This window comes from Aythya ferina (genome assembly GCF_964211825.1).
Source record: "Aythya ferina genome assembly, chromosome: 3".
In the NCBI taxonomy this organism is placed as follows: domain Eukaryota; kingdom Metazoa; phylum Chordata; class Aves; order Anseriformes; family Anatidae; genus Aythya; species Aythya ferina.
This window is the reverse complement of record NC_140298.1, coordinates 17876790-17899490: the sequence shown is the minus strand read 5'-3', so window position 1 is coordinate 17899490 and position 22701 is coordinate 17876790. Positions and strand designations below refer to the sequence as shown.

General features: G+C 40.8%; 2 protein-coding genes across 7 annotated transcripts in view; one reads left to right on the top strand and one right to left on the bottom strand.

The window, feature by feature from the left end:
- COQ8A (coenzyme Q8A) overlaps positions 1-1883 on the top strand; it is a 36531-nt gene extending 34648 nt beyond the window's left edge. The window contains exon 15 of the mRNA XM_084514988.1: positions 493-1883. Coding sequence (XP_084371114.1) covers positions 493-786 — 294 coding nt within the window. The 3' untranslated portion in view covers positions 787-1883. The remainder of the gene's footprint in view (positions 1-492) is intronic.
- Positions 1085-22701, bottom strand: part of CDC42BPA (CDC42 binding protein kinase alpha) — a 153725-nt gene continuing 132108 nt past the window's right edge. For 5 of the 6 annotated variants that reach the window (XM_084514982.1, XM_084514986.1, XM_084514983.1 and 2 more), the window contains 6 exons: positions 22170-22254; positions 21322-21445; positions 19900-20017; positions 10780-10897; positions 9881-10038; positions 1085-8571 (listed from right to left, as the gene is read on the bottom strand). In XM_084514982.1, the coding sequence (XP_084371108.1) occupies positions 8440-8571; positions 9881-10038; positions 10780-10897; positions 19900-20017; positions 21322-21445; positions 22170-22254 (735 nt within the window). In that variant the 3' untranslated portion in view covers positions 1085-8439. Of the gene's footprint in view, positions 8572-9880; positions 10039-10779; positions 10898-14447; positions 16318-19899; positions 20018-21321; positions 21446-22169; positions 22255-22701 lie in introns of those variants that run through there. The other variant, XM_084514987.1, reaches the window with a different exon arrangement.

Sequence of the window (22701 nt, the reverse complement as noted above, 5' to 3'; positions counted from 1 at the left end):
ATTTACTTCTAGTAGTGGCCAGTGAAAGGTTTGCTGAAGAACGTGGGTCTTAACTTAGAGATTTCTTGATGGCAGTCTGAAAGCCCAGTTGCCAAGCTGAGGGAGAAGGGCAAAAATGTTCATGATTTTGTTCTCTCCTTCTGTTCTGGCAGCAGGAGCCAGAACAAAATGATAATGTAGTTATTTAAAATAATCATCTGCTAACCCCCAAACTACTTTTTCTTTTATACGCCCTCTATCTCCCTTCACTCCCTCAGCAAGACAGGTAGTGACGCTGCTGAACCTTCATGACTGGGCAGACAGTCTTCTGGGAGGCTTAGGTGCTTGGAATTAACTGGTTATCAGTCTGTCAGGGTCTGGGGGTCACATTCGTTGTGGGTAGAGGTGGGTATTTCTCCGAATTGGCTGCTGTTAGGAGTAGTATTTCTCCTTTTTCTCCCTGGTGTTCCAAATGGTTAGTGATACAATTTGGGCCCCTTTCCTTTTGGGCAGGAAATGGAAGATGCACACTTAAATGCTGTCCTCATCCTGGGAGAGGCTTTTGCGTCTGAGGAACCTTTTGATTTCGGCAACCAAAGCACCACGGAAAAGATCCACGGTTTAATTCCAGTCATGCTGAAGCATCGGCTTGTCCCTCCACCAGAAGAGACCTACTCTCTTCATCGGAAGATGGGGGGATCGTTCCTTATCTGCACCAAACTGAAGGCCAAAATTCCCTGCAAAAACATGTTCCAGGAGGCGTACAGCAAATACTGGAGCACTCGGGGCAAGAAGCCAGAGGAGTAATAATGAACTAACGTACCTTGTTCTGAGGGCACGGTTTGTCTGAGCCTTGCCAGGAATGTTCTCGCCTCCCATGTGTTGCACCCTAACTCTCCATCCTCTTGAGAAGCAGCAGCCTGTGCCCTGGAAGCCAAGCGTGAGTTTCACGGAGACAAAGCTGTTCTTTGCTGTCTGTCTGTCTGACACGACTGCCAGGACTGTCTGCAGCTTGCTGGAAACTGTCGTGAGTGCTTGTATACTGTTTCAGGATACCAGCCAACTACCTTGAATACATTTTTAACATTGTGATGATAGCTGCATATTGTTTTTTTTTTTTTTTTAAACATATAGTGGGTAGGGGAAGGAGGACAAGAGTGGAATTTAGTATTGAAATGTTTGGAATTCTTGTCTGTTTTTTTTTTTTTTTTTTTAAACCTTCATGCTAAGGTGGAATTCAAGTAGTTTTCATACTGTGACTTACAGAATGAAATACAGAGGTGTACCCTACCACAGACACACTCAGCCCCCCTTTCTCCTGTTTTTGTAAGTCCGGTGGCAGCAGTCCAAGAACCTTCCTGGATTTTAGTGATGCTGATGTAATGCAAAGGATGCGTGTACACATAACATGAAGTTTTATGTTTTCTGCTTCTCTTTGGCTTGCAAGGCAAACATAGGAAACATTTTATAAACCTGTGAATTGAGTGCCAATATCTTTTAAATACACACATACTCACACAACTCTTCTCGGTTCTGGGAGGCAAATGTTCAGCAGAACTACATCTGAGCACAAAGAGTGGGATTCTTCACTGCTGGGTAGGTATTGACTTTGGTGAGTTAGATAAGCTACATCTCTGACACCAATTGTTTGCTGGACTCCTAACTTGAAAGCTAGTCTGGGGTTTTGGCTGTTTTCCAGTAATGTAGAACTTATGGCAAGGCAGACAAAGACGTCGTGTCTCTCATGAGCATTTCAAGCTTCAACTGTCACATGTTTAAAACCAGACGCACAATTTTAAACTATTGGAGTCAAGCTAGCAAATATACTTTCTTAGGTTTTTTTGTACAAAGCCTGTACCTGTATGAGTTCTGATTTCAATAAAAAAAAGTGCTTGTGCTGTGGGCCTGCAGTCTTTCCATCTTCTGGTGGCGTAGTGACTACAAAGGTAAACCGTGTCCTATTCTCTGAGATAAACAGCAGCACAGGAAAGGGGACCCTTCCACGTCCCTTTTGTAGTTGTTTGCTCAAAGAATTGCTGCTACCCTCGCAAAGCCAACTGTGGCCTGTTCATTCCTTCACTTTTCCATTGCAGCTGTGTCACATGGTGACAGTGATGGCAAGTTTACCTGGAGCCAGAGGGATGTCAGCTTGAACATCGATCGGTCTGGCCACTAAAATCCCTGGTAATTAACTTTTTCTTTTGCTTGTTTTCCCTTTTTACTCGCTCTATTAAGAGTTCCTGGACACTGCTCTTTTTGCCCTTCTGACACCTGTGAAGAAAGAGTGGCTGTTGGAGTTGATGCTTATCTGGTGCCAGTGAGGCAGGCATCCGTGTCTGTCAAGGGCAAGACATTTACCAGCAGCTGAGCCTACTTGGTTAGCACAGCCCAGCCATGCAGAGGGCTGTATGAGATTAAACTTCATCAGGTAAGAAAGCCTGATTGCTGGCACTGCCAGAGATAAAGAGCAGGTGAATAAATGGTTTCTCTCAGTAGGGATCTATCAGAAATAGGAGAACAGGTTCTTGTATTGCCTTTCCTCCAGGATCATAAACATATAACCTGCTTGATTTCAGGCTTGTTTTAGGACGATCCAGTAGTACTTGATTCAACTAAAACCACTCGTCAGGTTAGTTCTGATACTTTGAGACGTGTGAACACTGCTATTCAGTAATAGTAACAGAGTAATAGTTTTGCATAAAGCTGCTTAATTTTATTCACTAATGAACTAACTTCTCTTAGTGCTTTGCGTTCTGATAGATATTGTTTACTTTTCCTTTGGCTCTAGATGTCACAGCTGTAAAAATGGTGGAATGGGTTGAGATGGTAAATGTTTATGTTCAAAAGCAAGGGACAAAAAGCTGCCAAGGAAACTAGCAAAGTTTCTGCTGATGGACAGCCAGTATGTCCGGAATAGTTGTAAGGAAAACAAAATAACTGAAGAGCATTACAGTGCCAGTAAGCACAGGCGGAGGAGATTCATTACGCCCTTGCTTGCATGACCACAGATCTTTTGTATAAGATGCTGGGGGGCACTGCTCGCAACACAGGACCAACAGCAGCAGTGTTCCTGCTGCACAAGGGAGGGGAGGGAGGGATTGCTGGATTGATGTTTGTTATCAAAGCCAAGCTTATTGCCAGCACAACAACAAACAAGGAGGAAGATGTCCCAACAAACAGTCTCTGCTGTGGAGGAAATATCATGGCTTGTGGAGGAACTGGTGGAAGGTGAGACCAGGTCAGGACACACTCCAAATAACTTTGCAGGTATTCTGAGATGCATTTCAAGATGTGTGAGACTCAGTTTGGAGGAGGCAGCTCAGACATACCTAAGTAAGAATCCAGCCTCCAACCTTAGGGCAGCTGAAACACTTGATACAGAACTAAACCAAGGAGGAACCTCAGAAACAACAACTACAAATACCAACACAGAACAAATGACCTGAGAAGGTGGTCACAAATACTGTAGTATATACCAAAGTATAAAGTGGCTTGGCTTAATTTTTACAAAAGGTTCTGTTAAATTTGTCTGAAAGCTGCTAAAGCTATATAGCACTACGTACCCACTGCTTTTCTTCCACGTGTGTGCTTGTGCTGGTCTTATCTTCTAGAAGGCGATTATTCCCCTTTCCATTTCCTCCTCAAACCTTAACAGGGAGAGGTATGGGGGGGAAAAAAAAGACAAACCATCTGCATTTCTAACAGTTCCCTGTTTTATTGCGGTACATCAAAGTAGGTTAATATTAAGTGTGTTACCGACATAAAATAGTGGTGGTAAGTCATTTTTACATTGTTGACTTCTCCACCTTAAATATTTCTGTGCAAAAGAATCTACATCATTGTTCTGTAGCAAAGAATCTCTTACAATGTCCCCTACAACACTGAGGGCATTAAACAAAATAGTGAGAAGAGGCAAAAAAAAAAAAAAAAAGCAGAATCTTTCCCCTGCACGCACACTTGTCAGCTTTTATACTCTAAAACACAAAAGTGATTACATCTAGGCCATGCAAAACTGTACAATGATATTACAATGAAAAAAAAACTAAACCTTTTTTTTAAATAAATGAAACTGTCATACATAAAAAGGCAGATATAATTGCTCTGAAATACCAACACTGATTTGCTTGTGGATTTCTTCCTTGTGGATGAGACTCTCCAGCCATAGCTTAGTATAACCTATTTTTTCCTCTGCATTTAAGAAAGACAAGGTACAGTTTGAATTTAGAATGGAAAGTCTGTAGCAGACGTGTTTCTGAGGGCATCGATCAAATACAGCATGAACACAGAACATGCAGATGGGTGCAGTTTGTGTTAGTACAGAAAAAATGTCTCATTTCCTCCAAGGAACTGACGCCTATGTGGAAACAAACAAAAAAAACACCACAGAAGCTGAATGTGCCGCTGGTTCTCAGGCTAAGGAGGTACAGGGTCATTGCACCGCAGCAGGCTTTGCCCTTCATGTATTCATTTAAGCCAAACAGCATACACAAAATTGAACAAGAAACTACTACCCCAGAGCATGTTTGTCCTGTCATTTAGGGTCTGGCTGAGGCTAGTATCTTTTCCTGTTAAAGTGTTTTGGAAAGCTAATATTCTGTGAGCCAGTTGGTGTGGTTAGCCTCTATTTCTATAGGAATACTATGCTTTGTGGACTTTGTTTTTTGGTATGAGAAACCCCTTTACTCCCCTCTGCTGCATATATGAGGAAAACATGCTTGGCCGTTAATTTTGTAAGTGTTAAAGACAAAATTTTTGACTTAGTTTTGAAACCTGTTAAAATGGACAAAAATGCACATCATAACAAGTTGCAGCAACTAACCAAGAGGAGAAGAAGCTACTTCACCAGAAACAGGAATGTTTTGTGACACCATCAGCTGTTTTCTGCAGGTCAGGTACAATATAGAAGAAAGCACTATAACCCTGTTTTGGGGTTACATGAAATGTGGAAAGCCACACGCCTCTGGCCATGCACGTGCAGGGGAAAGCTACTGACCAAACCTTTTTCATTCTGTAACCTGGAGTCCTTAGTAGCTGCCTGACTCTTCAGATCTTCTGTTGCCACCAAAATAAAAGAGGAAAAAACAACAACAACAAAAAACCAACAACCCATATGTTTAAGTAGTGTCATAAATGCAAGCTACCTTCAGTCTCAGCCAAAAAGAAATAAACAGCTAGATACATATTGTGTACACAGAACATATGCTACAGTTTAAAAAAAAAAAAAAAAAAAAAAAAAGGGGTGGAGATTTTTAAGCTCCCTGGACAAATTGCAGCCCTCTACTTGTGGAGTTGAAACAATGCTACAGTGCAAAGTAGCCTTAAGAGACATCAAGCCTTAAGAGACAACTGTCTTTAAGATACCAGGCAAAAGTCTTTTACAGTTCAAATGACCAAGTTACTTTTCCTAGCCAATAAGTATTCAAAAAGCTCAGCTACAGTATGCGTTTGTTTTCAGTGTTGATAACAACAAAAAAAGATGAGTGTGGTTTAAAATTGTGTATAACCAAATGGCCCCTAAATATATAAAAACTATTCAAGTCCTAGGACACCCTTTCTCCTTTCAGGTAAGTGATGTGGTCATTTGTGTTTCAACTGAGAGAACAGTTTCTGTTTCTCTTTTTAACAGATGCATATAAAAATACACAGTACCAAACAAATGATTAAATATAGTGATCCTAAAGGAGACTGCCAAAGCTTAAAAATTGTGGTGTGCAAACAGCATAGGCCTGTGGAGCTCTTGTCCTGTGGATCTTAGTGTTCTAACACAGCTGACCTCTGCTCTGCCTGAAAACGTCAGTTTGGGCTAGCAATACCTTTCAGGTGCTGTAACATAGTAAACATGCACGTTTAGTTATTCTCATTGTGTTCTGTGTAGTGGCTCTTTGGGTTCCATTTTCATGTAGAACATCAGCTCAACTGAAAAAAATAAATGCATAAAAAAGATGCTGTGACCCTCTCCTGGGGACCTGTCACACAGGCTGCTCTGTCTTAAATGACCGCCGTTTAAATGCCTTCTCTGAATAGCAAAGTAACATTAATATTTAAATACAACATACAGTAAATACAAAACTAGTCTGCAAAGTCTTTGAAGAGTGTGTGGCCATGCTTCACCAACAGGACGAAATTGGGGGAAAAAAGGAGTGGCTATACTTGAAGCAATATGCAGCCTTTAAAAAGAAGCCGATGTGGAGTTCAGTAATGCCAATAATGCCCTGCCTATCTGTCCCTCAGAACGATGAAAACCTCTTCTGGAAGGAATTAATTTCAAGTGCTTAACTGTTTGCTAAAGCTTTTAATATTAAATGCCAGGCTTGCAAAAATAGTAGCTTTGAAGTGAAAACAAAACAAAAAAAGAAAAACCACACACTACTGTCTTGCTACTCTGAAAAACCCAAATCGGGGAAAGAGACAGGTTTTTGATATGATGGTTTCAAAAATAATACTGAATTCCTGTCCCAAAATAGTATTTAATGAGCTTAAACTTTGACAAGCCTTTTGATTCAGAGTGAAAGAGAAATCTTACTTAGGAGACCCAGCATGATAAAATGGTACAGGCAACGATCTGTGTCTCATTCCCTGTTTCACATTGGGATCATACCTGGAAATTACTGTACACAGTTTGAACTTATCTATAACTTCCATTACAGAAGACACAAACTGGAAAACTCCAAACATCTCTATGTGGGCGAAACACTCTATCACTGCTGAACGCAAGAATATGTAATGGTTTAAGAGCCATAGCAAGTTTCTGAAACCCACCAATAAACAGTATTCTAAATGCAGAAAACCCTCACATGTTTGGCTATGGTAATAGTATAAACACCAGCAACAATACTACTGAGAAAAGAGGCTTGTTTGAACACTCCCAAATAAAAAACACATCTGCCTTGCTAAATGAAGAGATGAGACATCTGCTCTTACCACACATCTGTACATCGGCCTCTCACGTTATTCTGTTGACTGCATGACCAGCTCCAGCTTTTTACTTATTTCTGCAGCTGCAGCAGGCTCTGTCATTCACTGCAATACTTTCTGGCCTCCTGAACTGCTACTGGAACCAAACAGCAGGTGAGCACACAGAAACAACTGCAAATTGCACAAACCCACAGCATGGGAGAGGAAAACCAACCTTGCCAGCACGGCAGTTGTGGGTGGCTAGGCATCTTCGATGACCACAGTGTGAACAGTATGAGGTCAGTCTTCAAGGTTCTTCATTGCTACAGTGACAGCACAGCCAGCGACGGCTGGCTTCAGGATAAGAGCACTCGTTTGGTTGGTGTATTACAAACTAGTATTTGGTAACAACGGTAACAGTTTGCTGTTCGGGGATGATGAAAGGGACGTGGAAGGCTGCTCCCTTCCTTAAACCTGGCCAAAGGCTGACCCAGGGAAGCAGTTTTCCTGCTGAATCCTGCGGCACTGAGCTCCCTTGCTGCTGTAAGGACCTCTACCATAGCATGCCGTAAGGTGTCTCAGCTGCACAGCTAGCACAGAATAACCCAGGGCAGCCGCCTGGCTGACCGGGGCCCTTGTTTCTCAGGGCAGGGGTTGCTTTCCAATCATTGTCATTTTTGCAAAGGAGGAGGAGTAACGTGAAAGCGGGAATTACAGCCTCAGCTACACCACTGCCAGAAGTAAAGAAATGTGAAAGTTCTGCGGGGACTCCTGGCAGTGCAGCAAATGGTGCGCAATGTGAGTAAATGACTGTCTGTCCTGCAAAAGGTTTTAGGCCAGGCCTGCAAGTCTGTATATCACCAAGCATGAAAACAGGGACAACACAAATCTTAAATTAAAGGCTCTCTTAAATAAGCATCCATCTTCTGCTGCATACACAATTTTTTTTTTGATTTTTTTTTTCTTTTTTTAAATATATACATACATATTTTACTCTAACATCTGTGTATTTATTTAAACTCTGTACGGTAGTAAAATATGCATCATCTTAATAAGGATTTGCTGGCAACAATCAGATTGACATTCAAATGTGGTGGCTGAAAGCTTTTATGTGCCTCTGACATACTGATCATTCCCCATGCAGGGGAAGGGGTCTCTGTGCTACTTTTGTACAGTACAACAAGCTATTGCATGAAAAAAAAATCCCTCTAAATTTTCTCCTGTTGACACTGGTCTGGTCTATTTAAGCTACTTTTGAGGGAATTGGGGGGTGGGATAAATATGTCTTTAAAGCAGCTGTAACCACAAAAATGAAACCAAGACTAATACAAATCTAACAGCATCTGGTATTTACCAACACCCTAGCTTTGCTCATTTGCTGCTGTCAAATCTGGGGAAGAGAGGGTGAGGCAGTGCTGAACAGTGCTGAAGACGACCAGCCTCTCTAGCCCACTCCCAGATCACTGAGATGGGCAACGGGGAGGGTTAAGATGATGAAGGTGGGAACTGGAAGAGGTGAAGGGGACAGCAAGCTGCTGTGATGTCGAATCTGAAAGCTGAAGCAGTTCATGAGTCCCAACTCACATGGTCAGAGCTCTCCAGGGAGAGGCTCTTGGTCTTGTGAGGAGAAACTGGACTGGGAGGGCTGCTGAGGTTGGAGCTGTTCGACGCAGTAGAGTGTCTTGGAGAGTCAGAGTCCTGCAGCCAAGAGACAGGAAAAACACCAGTAAGTAACAACACAAAGTCTGCGTGACTCTGGGTGTCTGAGCAACAGGTGACTGGATTCAGAGGCATGCACGTATTTTGCTGGTGTCCAAAAATATGGAGGAATTTTCTTTGCTCAGAATTTTTTGGCAAGAGGGTGGGAATTAAGAATAAGCTGTCAAATCTGCTGCTTACAGTAGGCATAACTGATGCTGAAATAAGGGTACAACACCTGTGGGATTCTCGCAGCCTGCACATTACTGAGGGCCTCTTCACAAGCCTGAGTGTGCAACTCCAAGTTGCTTGTGAGCTACAACAGCTCCTGCCTTTTTGCAACTTAGAACCCGGGATGCTCTTCACTAACTGGTGGAATCTTCATGGTGCACGCTTTATCACAGTTTCTTCTATGACGCTCCCAGAATATTAATTCAAATGATTCTGGTCAAGATACTCTAATTAGATCTTCCTGAGTACAGCAGAATGCAAATATGTCTGACCTGAGTTTGGGTTGACACTTGCCTTTCTGTACCACGAAAAGCCCGTGTGATCTCTGGTTTTCTCATTCCTTGGTTTGAAAATAGGCTGGTGAAGTTTGGCTGGCCAGCTTCAGATTGAAGCCTCCTACGTAAAACATTCCTGGCTGGAGGGACTGAGTTTAGCACTGGGCAGGATTGTCATCCAGTCATAATTACAGTCTTGTTTTGCACAAAATGATCAAATCCAGTTTCTGCTCTAGAGGAAATTATTATATGATAATTCTTAAATTACCTCATTAACTTCAGGCACTCTGATGACTATGACAAAATGCCTGCTGTGAAATATTTGCTAATGTAGCTTACGAGTCTGCAAATAAAGGGCAGAAGTAGTATCACCACTTCAAGCTGTGAGACGTTGCTACCAAGCTGTTAGTCTACTGGGCCAGTATTTTTGGGAACCTCACTGTCCCTGTATCTACAGGTGAGGAGTGCAAAGAGAATTTTCTACACATTATATACTAGGAACAGAGTTAGAACACAATTGTATAATCATCTAGTTTGGAAAAGACCTTCAAGGTTATCAAGTCCAACTGTCAGCCTGACCTACCCAGTCCCATCACTAAACCACGTACCCTAGTGCCATGTCCACATGCCCTTTATATACCTCCAGGGATAGGGGCTCTCTCACATCACTGGGAAGCCTATTCTGATGCTTGATCGGCCTTCTCTGTGAAGAAATTCTTACACCACCCAAACCCCTGACATAATTTTACTTCCTCATCCTTATCAACACGCTTCGATTTTCTCCTCTTTATCCCGTCACTCACCTCTCGCTCGTAGTCCCTTGTCGGTGCGTCACTGCCCTGGTCCAGGCCACCAGAGGACAAGGAGCCGTCTGAGGGCGATGCCATCGGCTGTCGCTTTGCTCCATAGCTACCTCCTGAGAATTCCCTCCGCAACGCGCTGCCGTTCTGTGCAGATGATCCTAAAACACGCAGAGGAATTAAGCTGTGTTACAGATGCCCGGTCAAGGTACCAGAAATTTTGTTAGCTGTTCCTCTAGCTGTTTCTGCTTTCTTTCAGCATGCTCCAAGATGCTCAGCTCATGGCTTGCAGTTGATGTGGGCTTTTATCTTGTCTGATGCCAGACACAGTTTTTCCTAGAGATTCTCTGGTTCTTCCCTTGGCGTGTCAGGGCTAGCACACTTTACACAGCACGGACAGAGTCACTGTGTCCCTAAAGAGACAGCAGTTGAAGAAACTGCTGTGCTGGCAGCCTCGTTACAGTTGCATCTCCCCAGGGAGTGCGTAGGGTCACGCCAGCACACACAGATTACAGCAGACGTATGTGCTTTCTGCAAGCTGCTGGCTGTTTTCACATGCTCTATTATTTAATCACTTGCCTGGTGGCAGTGACCTGTGCTGATTGGTACACGAGGTAGCATGGCAGCACTAGGAAAAGGGTTTCCAATTCAGAGCAGCACAACACTTCCATACCAGCAGTCAGTTTCCTACTGCTTCCTCTCTGCACCAGCAGCAAGAGAGGCAGCAACAGCTCTGTGCAGGTCAGCACCAAAGAGTAACCATGGAACTTGAGAACAACTTGGCAATGATTTAAAACACTTAAGCAGCAGCAAAGTAGTCCCAAAGGTAAGAATGCTGTTTTAATTCTAACTTCCCTAAAACACTTGTGCATAGCCCCAGCCCAACAGGTCTGTTTGCTTACTTGCTGCTAACCCGCTGCTTGCGCTCATTGATCGTCCTGGTTCTGTGCGGGACTTCGTGATCGATGGGATGCTGACGGAGCCACTGAACACAGTCCGACTTTCCTGAGGCCGAAGATTCTGCAATGCAGACACACAACAACGAGTTTTTTTATCGACTGCTGGCTCAACCTTGGATGTTAGGAAGGAAGGCCCCAATACCCATTAACAACCCAACCTTACCAGGTATGAATTGTCTGAGCAGCATGTCAGCAAAGTTTGCAAACCAACTCTGCAGCTCTACATAACTTTCTATGGTAACCACATTAATCCCTAATGCCTGCAGAGTTGTAACACCACCTGCTGGATCAATCTTCCATTACTTGGGTGATTCTGAAGGGACTAACAGCATTTCTCCAGACCTCCATCAATTGAACCAAAGTAACAATCCGCCTCGTGTTTCCAGCCTGCTCAAACAGGATGACCAGAGCACTCGCCATCAGTTTTTCTATGTATTTCCATTGTCACTACCTGAGTTCCAGCGAGATTTTCTAAATTATTACTGGGCTGAAGTGGTCCTTTACTGAGGGTAGAGATAAAACACAATGCCTCTGCTTGGATACGGCAGTTCCTTAAAAATAGGTTTTGTCATTACGTGAAGGGAAAACAATACTTTTAAGTAACTAATTGGAGATGTTATTTCTGCTTCTGTTAACTTATAGCTAACTGTGGGGAAAATGGATTCTCAGCTTAGTTAGCCTAAAGATGAGCTGGATTTTTAACCCAGGGTTTCTGATATCCTTTCTTATCATTTTATCTCTGCCTAAACACCAGACTAACATGATTTCCACTATTAAGTCATAAGCATTAACTAGAGTTAAGTTTAGGGAACATTTGCAGATGCAGAATGTGGCAAGAACTGCAGGTAGCTCTGAGCATCAGTTTATTTCCATGTCACAAAACACTTCCAGCAGTAACTGTTAATTTCTTCCTAGCCATATTTAGTTATTTTCCCATCCACTCTCTCAGATAAGGTAAATAAAACACAATAAAACAACATTTTCTATTGCAATGCCTATTTATGTGGCAATGTCACGCAATTTCAGACCAGAACAAAGATTCCCCCACCCACCACCCCTCAGGTATTCTCAGCGACTTTCAGCTACCAACTATTTCTCCGGATATATTTTAAAGTGGATATTTAGATAAAGGCTTTGCAACGAATAGGTATTATATAGTGCAGCCTTTATCAGACAATTGTTGCCAATCTGCTGTCAGTCCAATTTTACAGAGACTTTAAGAGTCACTGCTATTACAGACCTCTTTGCTACTACACTCAAATCTTTGCTTTTCATCTCAGTGGACTAGAAACAACTCATTTTTAACACTCAAAAAACAAAGAAGAATTTAAAATCTCTCTCAAACACCAAAAAGAGACCTTACCAAGGGAAAAGCCCTGTTTAATTTTCCCCGTAACCGCTTCTGCAGAGTTGTCAGTGAGGATTTATACCCAGAGGCTTATAAGGATCTATTTTAAATCACCTGCGGGATCACGCTGCTGCCTCTTGCTTACCTTTTTTTTTTTTTTCTCCAAATGAGAACGAACAACCTACTTTGTAGCACCAAATACTACATTTCTGTACCTGTCCTTCACCATGCAATGAACAACCTGAGTTACAGCGTAGAGCATGAGTAACCTGGCTGTGCATAAAGAACAGGGAGGGGCTCCTCCGATGCTACAAATAGTCAAGGGAAGAGGTTATCATCGTGTTTTGAGAAATAAAAAAGAAAGCCAAGAGCAGCACCAGGAAACATGTGCACTGCAATTAGCACACTGAAGTTGCATGGAAGATGCTTCATACTTGTATAAACCTACAACATTTCATTTTGCAAGGAGAGCAATTACATTTAATGACAAGGCAATCTACCTCCTTAACAGGGACTGAATAGATAACCTACAGGCAGCAGGGGAAGGGAGGAATGAGTATATTAAAAAGACTAATTTATTTTGTTAGTGTTGCTAGTGACGATTATTTTTCATGACCTCAGTTTGCCATGTCCACGTAATTCCTTGCAGAAAGTTTCTCCACAGAGCAAATTTATTGTTCTTTGATCTAAAAATGAACTAAATACATGCTGGAAAACCTTATGGAGACTTTATGGAAAATACATTATTATTCCATCTGCATTTTTAAATTCTCTCCAGCGTGGTTTGTAGGTGAGTATCTGAAACCCTTTCAAGCAGTAGGGGTCTAGAAGAGCGAGGCAGCCTGGCAGTGAAGGTTTGCTGCACGTGTCTGAAGAGTGTCCGGAGGTCGCAGAACCCATCAGTGGTGTTCCCATTACAGGGGGGCCCAGCTCAGACACACACAAGCCCTGAGCAACCACCCACCACCAATCTACCTCACAGGCGATTTCTGATTTACCTGCAGATCTGTCCTAAGCAGAACTAGAGGCCAGAGCACGGTACGTAATTACAATACGCTAGCAAGTACTTGTGTAATTGTTTTAGTATGGCTTGAAGCACCACAGGACATACCAACCTCACGTATTCAGACCAGGATGCACAATGCATGAAAAAAATAAAGTATCGATTCCATCCCCCAGATTTTACATTCCAGCTGGAAGGAGATCTACAGCACGATATTTTACCTTGGTCACTGATTACAACCACTAGGATTAAGAGGACCTGTGTAAACGAGATGGTGTTATCTTTAATTTTTGATCTTCCTGCTTGTACACGTTTCAACTTCATTCATGTAATTGAACCGAGATTGTGTCTAGGCACAATCTGTGTCTCTCCAACTGTGTAAATTCTTGCACTCCACACAATTTCATCACAAACAAACCGTTTGGAAGCTTGGTGCAACAGAGACAGACCCAGAGCCTTTTCCTAATGCAACCTGATACACAGCATCTCATCCCTGCCACTGACTGCTGGAGGATGTACACCATAAAGCAAAAAAAATTTATATATATAATAAATTCCCAGATCCTTCTGGTGATTGAAAAGCAATTTTCACAGCAAAACGTTCAGCCCAGTTGTTACACACTTCTTTTCTTTTTAAAGCCATTAGTTATCTGTTTCTTGGCATGTCAGAGCTGGGGAAAGCTCAAAGTTGACAGCAGAAAACAAATGAGCTGGGACAGCAGAAAGTTAGGGGGTGAAGGAAACCAGTGTATTTACAAGGGTTTTTCTCCCATGTTAATAGCCAGGTGAAAGGAAAATCACAGAGTGTTAGTACAGTGAACTCAGCTGTCCATACCCACAGAGCCATAAGTTTGGAGTACCCAGGACAGAGTGAGGAGGTGGGGGAAACGCAGTGCTTATGGAATCGTAGGAGAGGAATTTTTCAGCCGAATTAACAGTCACGTGGCAGAGGTGCTCAAAGCTGCTCAGAGAGGATATCATACGGGACTGATGATGAGGGAACCGACAAGGGGAGTGCTGCTATCAAAGACAACGGGAAGAGAAAGCGATGAAGGATGGTTGCGCAGGTTACACCAGCAACAGCAGTTTGCAAAAGCAGTCAAACACCAAAGGACAGCCAAACAGCAGCCCTGCTCGCTTGTCAATGCACAGGTTCTTACAGTTACCCCCCGTCCTCTGAGTACCTTCCCTAGATGGTGTCACACGGGCCTGTTGCCCTTGCTGTTGCTAAAATATTAAAAAAATAAAACTTTTAACTCATTGGCAATAAATTCTAATATTTATTAGAATTCGATATTTCAAAGAGCACCACAGTTATAAAAGGTGCTTTACAGACAGTGAAGAAGCATCAGTTCCCTGCCTTGAGGAGCTTACAATCTAAAATAGACATAACACAAAGGAAGGTGAACACAGGTGAGATGGTGTGGGAAGAAAAAAAGATGAGAATACACAACAGTTAGAGATCGTAAGAGATTTCCTTCGATTAGTCATGCATTTTAGTGATTCCATTAAAATTAAGTATCACCCATACAACAAACACAGAGTATTCCTAACAGGTGTGAACAGTGTTTCAACGGGATAGGGACACAGACGGGGTGGGAAGGTGAGCTGGTTAGTGTCAGACAACTGGGACAATTTACCCTGTCGTACAGAGAGCACAAGGCCTATTTCCTCCTGTCTGCTCACTAAGCCTGACAACATCTTCGTGGTGCTCAGACTTTGCACTGATGTCTCTACATTCCAGAAGAGTGGGCCCTTATCAGATAAGGAGCAGAAATATTGGGAAATTCAAACATTTTTAACAGGTCAACCGAGCAATGTGCCCCCAAAGTGTGACATAAAGAAAAAGGAGAGAAAAGTAATCCTGCAAATTAAGCAGGAAAAAATTCGAATTGATGTCTTCAGAACATGCTGACACAAGTGCTCATTATTCAAATTCACCTAAATCCAGATTTAACAGAAAAGCATTTTAAGGCTCGATCTCACTCCCTGTGCCATCTGTACGTTTTCAGCAGCTCAGCCTGCTGAATGGATGGTTTAACCAAAGGCCACCAGCAAATCAGAACACCATTCCTAATTTTTCTCTTCCCCTTATCCAACTGATTTCATCACCTTAAAAGAAACAGGTCCGGATAGCATTAGAAATGTTAGGACTTACTGAAATAAAATATGGTAAAAATTCAGCTTACCCCTCTACTAAACCTAAGGCACTACTTTTTGTATGTGGAATATAGTAAAGTTTGGATGAACATTAAATCACATCCCAATACATATCATCAAACATTGTTGGAACTGTTCTCTTCATTTCTCTCAGCTGCTAAAATCCAAATTATTATTATTTTTTAAATGCATAGGTATTATGAGGCTTTGCATGTTAACTGAAACATCAATGAACACATTATGGCATATAATATATAATATATATTAAATTGTTTCTAATAAGTTTAGCAGCATCTGAATGTGAGTACGAGAAGCCACCATTCCAGTAATGGTCCACGAACGTAGACTTCACTGAGATACCTGCTACCACTAGAACTGGCAGCAAACCAGCTACATTCTTAAAAGCCAATGAGGGAGAAAAGGGAGTGTCTAAAAAGCTAAAAAGCCAAGGGCAGGCCAACTGCAGGCAATAAAAATATTTAGCCATTCATGAGCGTGAAAAAGCCACGATATGGCAACATTTTAAAAGCAATCCTTCATGGAACTCTCTCCATGGACTCTGCCATTAGATACATGCATGCGGTTCCCACTGTCTTTAAAGAATATCAAATATGTTTAAGTATTCATTTCCTCTGATAGGTTCTCACTTCAAACAAGCAAAGCTTCACACATAATCTGTAATGGAAGTATAATGGCTCATGTGTAATGAGGTCAAACTGAAGCATTAACGATCAAATACCATGGCAGTTGAGACTAGCTTTTGTATGTAAAATACTCCGGCATGCAGAATATGAAAGCAAAATCAATCCTGTAAATCTGATGGACACAGAGCGGTAGTCTGTGCTGCAGTAAGTGCAGTTCCAGATTTCAGATCTTCACTACTAAGGAGCATCCACGATAAAGTGGCTTCAAGGGACAAGAGGGCAGAAGGGAGGCCAGACTGTACGGCCAGTTAATTGGTGACAGGCTGCTAGGGAAGAAAAACACGTACATAAATGAGTTTGGGGATATACTAACAGGAACAATTCTAAATCGTACAGAGCAGTACAGTGACCCCAATCTAGTATCCACATCAATTAAATACAAACATGTACTGATTACAACTCTGCTAACAGCACATAAGAAGTTCTGGTTTCTGTTACGGCTTAGGCCACAAACTTGTTTGTCAAAGCCAGACCCTTCAGTACCTGACAGCAATGAAGGAAAGCAGGATGCAAGCTTACAGTTGTCTGATTACACCTAATATATTCTCTTTTAAATCTGACCTCACTCAGTCTTGGGCATATTCACTTCTGCGCAAACACAGGGCTGTACTGAAGTCAAGGGCATCCATTATGGTGAGAACACGGGACTAGGCGAAAAGACTGCCATTTGTCATACATTTATCTCACTGCTCATACCATGTGCCTGTTGCATACCAAGACTTTGGAAAGAATGCACATAAAGTGTCTTTTTCCCTTGTGTGGCCGTGTCAGCACATACATGCACATTCTCACATGCAGACAACCATGCTGTGCATATGTAGGCATCTGTTTTGTACACAACATATCAAATAGCCAGGAATAATTTTGAACTCTCCGTTTATCTGATTTTCGTTTTGGACTTTTACAATACAAATTAAACGCCCTGAAGTTAGTCTTCCAAAAGACATCATTAAGGAAAGCAGCAGGCTGGGAGCAAGGAAGCTCCCTTGGGCACTGCATCCAGTAGGCAGTTATGCCATGGGTGAGGGCAGCCCACGTGTGTGTCCCCACCTGTCCTCCCAGCATATTGCAACCTGGCCATGCAATGGACACTGCTCCTACTTCTAATTCTGTGCTTTGCTCAATTAGAGGCTCTTCACCTGAAAAGGGCAGCAGAGGGAGGTTAATGGGACTGCAGAGATGGGTTTTGATTGGATTCACTTAATGTATACATACATATATATGTATATATGGTGTATATAATAAATACACATATATAAACACATACATGTAAATAAAAATTGTCATTCGCTTTATAAAGTTCATCCATGGATGTAAGATAAATCTAGGCCAAGCTGGCTATTAAAATGTGACAATCTCATCCAATGCAGAGATTAAAATATCTGTTCTCTGCTAAACCTTATCAATAAGGACCCTTCTGCCTACATAACACCATACTGACTTCAGCGAAAACCCGTGCAGGAAGAACAACTTCTTATCACTAGATCCGGCCACATTTGAAATTGCCCAAGGAAGTCAGAAGAAACGGCAAGTAACAAGGCTCAGTCCATTATTTTCATTCACTTTCTGTATTCCAATATTTCATAAGCAACATCTCATAAAGTAGTTGGATGAAGACAATTTGAGAAAACTATTAGCTGCATACGACGTGTTCCCCCTAGTGGTAGCACTCTACATGCAAAAATGTATTTTATTAGCCCTTTTGGTAAACAGAAACGAGCATTTGCAAAGTAAAAGGCAGCAATCTTTCCCGTATTTCTTTAAAATTAAATACATTTTCTTCTGAAGCATACTAAGCTAAGCCATACAAAGGACTGGAAGAGTATTCTTTACCTTGTTACTGAAAATATAAAAATAAATAACAAATTTGCTTTATCTGCAATGACTTCTCCCAGCATTAAGACTACTTGCAAAAAAAGAGATTTTAAGAGGAACTTTTAAAAAAAAAAAAAAAAAGATGCAGCAGTGGAACAAGTGCAGAAATCAGTTTTACAGCGTAAACATTTTCTAATGTCTTCTCGTCAATATTAAGCATAGAAAGTGATTTCTAAATTTCTTTCAAAACATTGTACTGATTGGTAAGAAGCAAATTACCAATCCTATTTCCAAATGTGACCTTTTAGCTAATACAAGGCTGATATAGAGTCTTGAAAATCCCCATCTATAGGTGAAGTATTTCCTCATTTTACACTTCCCAGATTTGGGGCTTGATTAAGAATCCTCTCAGCTTTTCATTCTCAAGAACTTTCAACACTCATGAAATAAGACATCTTTTGCCCTACCTTTATCATTAGTAATTATTTTCTGCTTGACTAGAACCAGAAATATTTGAAAGAACACAGTAGTAAGGGAAAAGTTGAAAAGAAGTTCTGATCTGCATCCTGCCCTGAAGCAAATTATCATTAAACAGCAGGCACACACACACACATCTATATAGATAAACATAAACATCCAGGTGAGATGTGAGTTGGCCTTCGGCCAACTTCCCTTGGATTTGTCTTGCATTTTTTAGAACCAGCCTGCTTCTTTTCATTTTTAGTTTGTTATAAATATACACGCACTACTGTTTGTTGCTCAGCTGCACCAACTTGTTATAGAGACCCTTTTCTAAGTGTCTGTAGTATGAGATTAAAGGAAACATCCTTTCCTTGCCTATCCTCATACAAGTAAAAGACAGTGTCAAAGGGCTCCTGTTCAAGATGCAGACTTCGAAGATGTAAAGATTGGTATGTAAAATATAACATAGAAGTACCATTTTTTGCAGAAATGAGTATCTGGAGACCACAAGTTAAGCTCTTAAGCTCCAAAGCCAGTGCAACTACACGGCACATTTTCTTTTCCAGTCTTATTGTGGTTTCCTTTTAGTTTTTCAGATACTGAGAAGTCCTCCTAACTTTCTGCTTTCTGCATAAACTCCAAGTAATATTGATGATGATTTTAGACAGCGCTGCTGTACTAATTATATATGCCTATGTCTTACGGAGGTACTTGTATCATCTGTTTAATAATATCATGAAATCTTTCTTACAGAGTTAATTATCATATCCTGAATCACATCTATTGTGGACGAAAAACCATTGTTTAGAAAGCAATACAGAACACATAAATAAGATAGATGTTCAACATAGCCTGAAGTAAGCAGTATGATTATCTCCTTTGAACTAAATATTAATTTGTAGCTCAGCAAAAACTTCACTAACTTCCTGCTGAGTATTTCCTCAAAAGGGCTTTGTGGAGACAAATGTGTGTGCTATTACAAGTTTTGTTTTCTTCATTTTTACTTAAAGGGCAGTTTTCATTTAAGAAATTCTGTTTCACTGAATCTACTTAATTTGGAGAGAAAATGAAAAATCGCATCTTACTCATGGAAAGAAATTTGGACACTACGTGCTTTTGAACTGCCACGGTTTCACTATCTGAGGAGAAGAGGCTGTAGAGAGAGAGGCTAAGTTGCAGTTAAGGATGGGAAGAAAAGAAAGGAATTGAACTTACAGTAACGTAGTTCATGGAGAAAAGAATTTCTCTTTCCATTTCCACAAAGTATCCAGGCTCAAATCCTCTTTTTACTTTTATAAATGCTATAAAAGCTAAAACCAACACTGAGAAGCCAACCTGCCTTAAAACCCAAGAGGCATTAGTTAATCCTTCCCCAGCCATCAACGCTTAAGTGTCATCCTCTTCATGTAAATTTTATCACAAACAGCATCCATTCCCTAGTTACACTGTTCCCGATATGAAATTAATCAAACACTCTGAACATTGTACATTTAAAATTGTAGTTGTCTATCTTTCTCTTATTTGCAGCCTCTGTTGCAGTCAGTCATTCTCACATGTACTTTTGCACTTACCATTGGAAGGTCTTTGAGAATTTGTATACCATCACCTGGACCCATATGTGCTATGTGGTTAAAATTAGTTGGGTTAGAAATTAATTTATTTCTCATTTCTGGGTCACGTAGCATCTCCCTGGAAGAAAAAATACTGGTTAGATATTTTGTTCAAGGTGAAGACAGCCATTAAAAAAAATAATTATAGCTTGGATTATCAGCTATTTTAAAGGGGAAATTAACTATTTAACCACGTTAGCAATAATAAACTCTTGCTATCAGCACTGGCATGGACAAGCAAGCTTGGAAACTTCCAGCTTGAAGAGAGAGCTAAGGGCCAGGAGAAATGAATGATATTTTGCAGGCTAACAGCCCACACCCAATAGTTACTAAAAGTCAGAAAATATACAACCACTATGAGCTGATAAAAAGCTCTGTAAGATGAGCAAAAGCAGAACTCACTCATGATGCTGTATTACAAAGCACAGATGAAAATGAAGTAGAAAATAAGAGAACAGAATTAAAGTAATACTGTGGTACCTTTCTCAGTCTGTGCTCAGAATGGCATTACAAGTTCTCCAAAAGTATGCATTTCAGAGCTCAGGATAAATATAATTTTAAAAGACCAAACCACAATCAGCTCAAAAAAGTCAAGAACAAGAATTGGAATTTTATCTCCACATCACACATATTACTTTTCTCAGAGCCAAAAAGAAAAGAAAGCTGAGAGCCAGCCATTCACAAAAGTTGAAAGTAAGAAACCTGAAGTATTTGGAGAGTAGTTTAGCACAGCAGTAAGCCATCCTTAGTGGGTGATAGTAAACAGACAGTAACGTGCTTTGTGAACACTGTGAATGAATAGTGCAAACCTATTTCTACTGCCATTTAGGAAAGTATTTGTGACCTGTTAAAGACTTCTATTTAGAAATATGTCATGCAGCCCTATGTCCCCTGAAGATGAGTTTACTGAAATTTACAGTTAATGTAGTTAAATAAATCTGGAAAGCATGTGCTTTGGAATACTGCTGAGAGTAGAACTGCCTTTCTAGAAGGAAAAGCAGAACAGAAGTCTGAAAATAATTAATATATATGCATAATTATCAATGCAATCTCCTTTTGCAAAGTGTTTATTACAGATCTTTACATATACAATGTATGTGCACACCTCTGTCCCTATATACAGTATGTGGAAACTTGTATTCCAAATTAGAGGTGTTTCAGACAGTTTGTATTAATGAAATTACTCGTGTATCCAGCATATATCCATTTCCAAACTGGTGTTAACAGAAATTATACAGAGGATTAACACGCTAGTGAAGACACAGAAACATCTGAATGCGCATTCCAGAAAGCAGCAAGTGAAGTACTGCTGCATTGGCATCATCCACTGTCCTTCAGGACCCACAGGCACGTGTGGAAGACAAGTACAGGTTGCACACTGACCTTCTCTGCTGCATCCTCTCCTCCTCTGGTACTCTGAATGAATAGCGGCGCTTGTTGTTGATATTTCGAACCATTTGCTTCCGGCTGTTATCTGATGTCTCAGGAACTACCAGCTCATCGCCCTCTGGAATCAATACGAAAATGATCCAGAAGCTTCATTAGGCATTCATGGAATTTGAATTCAAAGACATTTCCTCTTTCTACTTTTGCTAGTGTAGCTCACCACCCATTTTCCATCAAGTTTGAAAAAACGCTCCTTCATTTAGGGGTCTTTTTGGTCATTGTCTACTCTGTTAAACAAAAGCACACCTAACCCTTCTCTTCACCCTTCTGCCACAACTGTATTTCTCAAAATAAACGTTGATTAATTCTTTCAAACAAAACCTTTATTTTCCCTTTTCAAGGAGAACATACTTAAAAAAAAATCACAGTATAAAACATTGGTTTTCTGACCTTTGGGAATGGTTTCTTTAGGTCAAGTGTAAGATTAGTTTCAATTCAGCACTGCCAAGATCATTATTAAAGCCCTAAATTGTGCAGGTGTTTTTAGATGGTGTTTTGGCAGGCTATCTCAGATGTGGGGGAGCAACTAGTCATTCTGTCTTTTTTTATATTTTTTATTGAATATTCAAAAGGAAAAAAAAATCAGGCTACCTGCCTACCAGATATCTGTATCATTGCAATCACTGTGTGATAAGCACGGCTTTCTCCCAAACTAACAAGTATACTTACATTTGAGAGATGTATGTATGTATGTAACTTTTTACAATGCACAGATTCAGGCCAAGATAAAAATGCTTTTTCTACACAATAATTTGCATGATGAAAACTGGCTCCTTTTTACTTACCTGCCATTTTGTTTTTGAAATATATTAACCTAATTGTTTCCAATCCTAAAAGGTTGAGCGATCCTTCTGTATTCAAGGGTCGTACCTGAAACAAGGAAAACCAATCTTTTAATAACAACTCATATTTAAATAGTTCATCTTATTCTGAAAGTTCCAAGGAGCATTCTAACCTTTATGAAAGGAGCACTGTTATAAAGCCAGCCAGGGAGCAGAACAGTGTAACTGGCCAGAGCAAAGCCTACTCCACAGAAGAACTACAATCTGGAGGAATCATGTATCCAATGACACATGCCTGCTCTCAGAAGTGACAAGTGAGGGTTGGTATAGCCACAAAATGGAGGAAAGGACAACCTTAGATCTTCAACTTCTGTTTGGAGATCCGGTACACAAGGAGTTGCCTAAAATTCCACTTAAAGCCATAGGCATAACAACATTCCTACCAGCATTTAAATAAATTGTTCCATAAGATACTTCATGTAATAATACAGTTTCAGTCTATCAGATGCACAAAGCACTATGATTTTATTTTGTG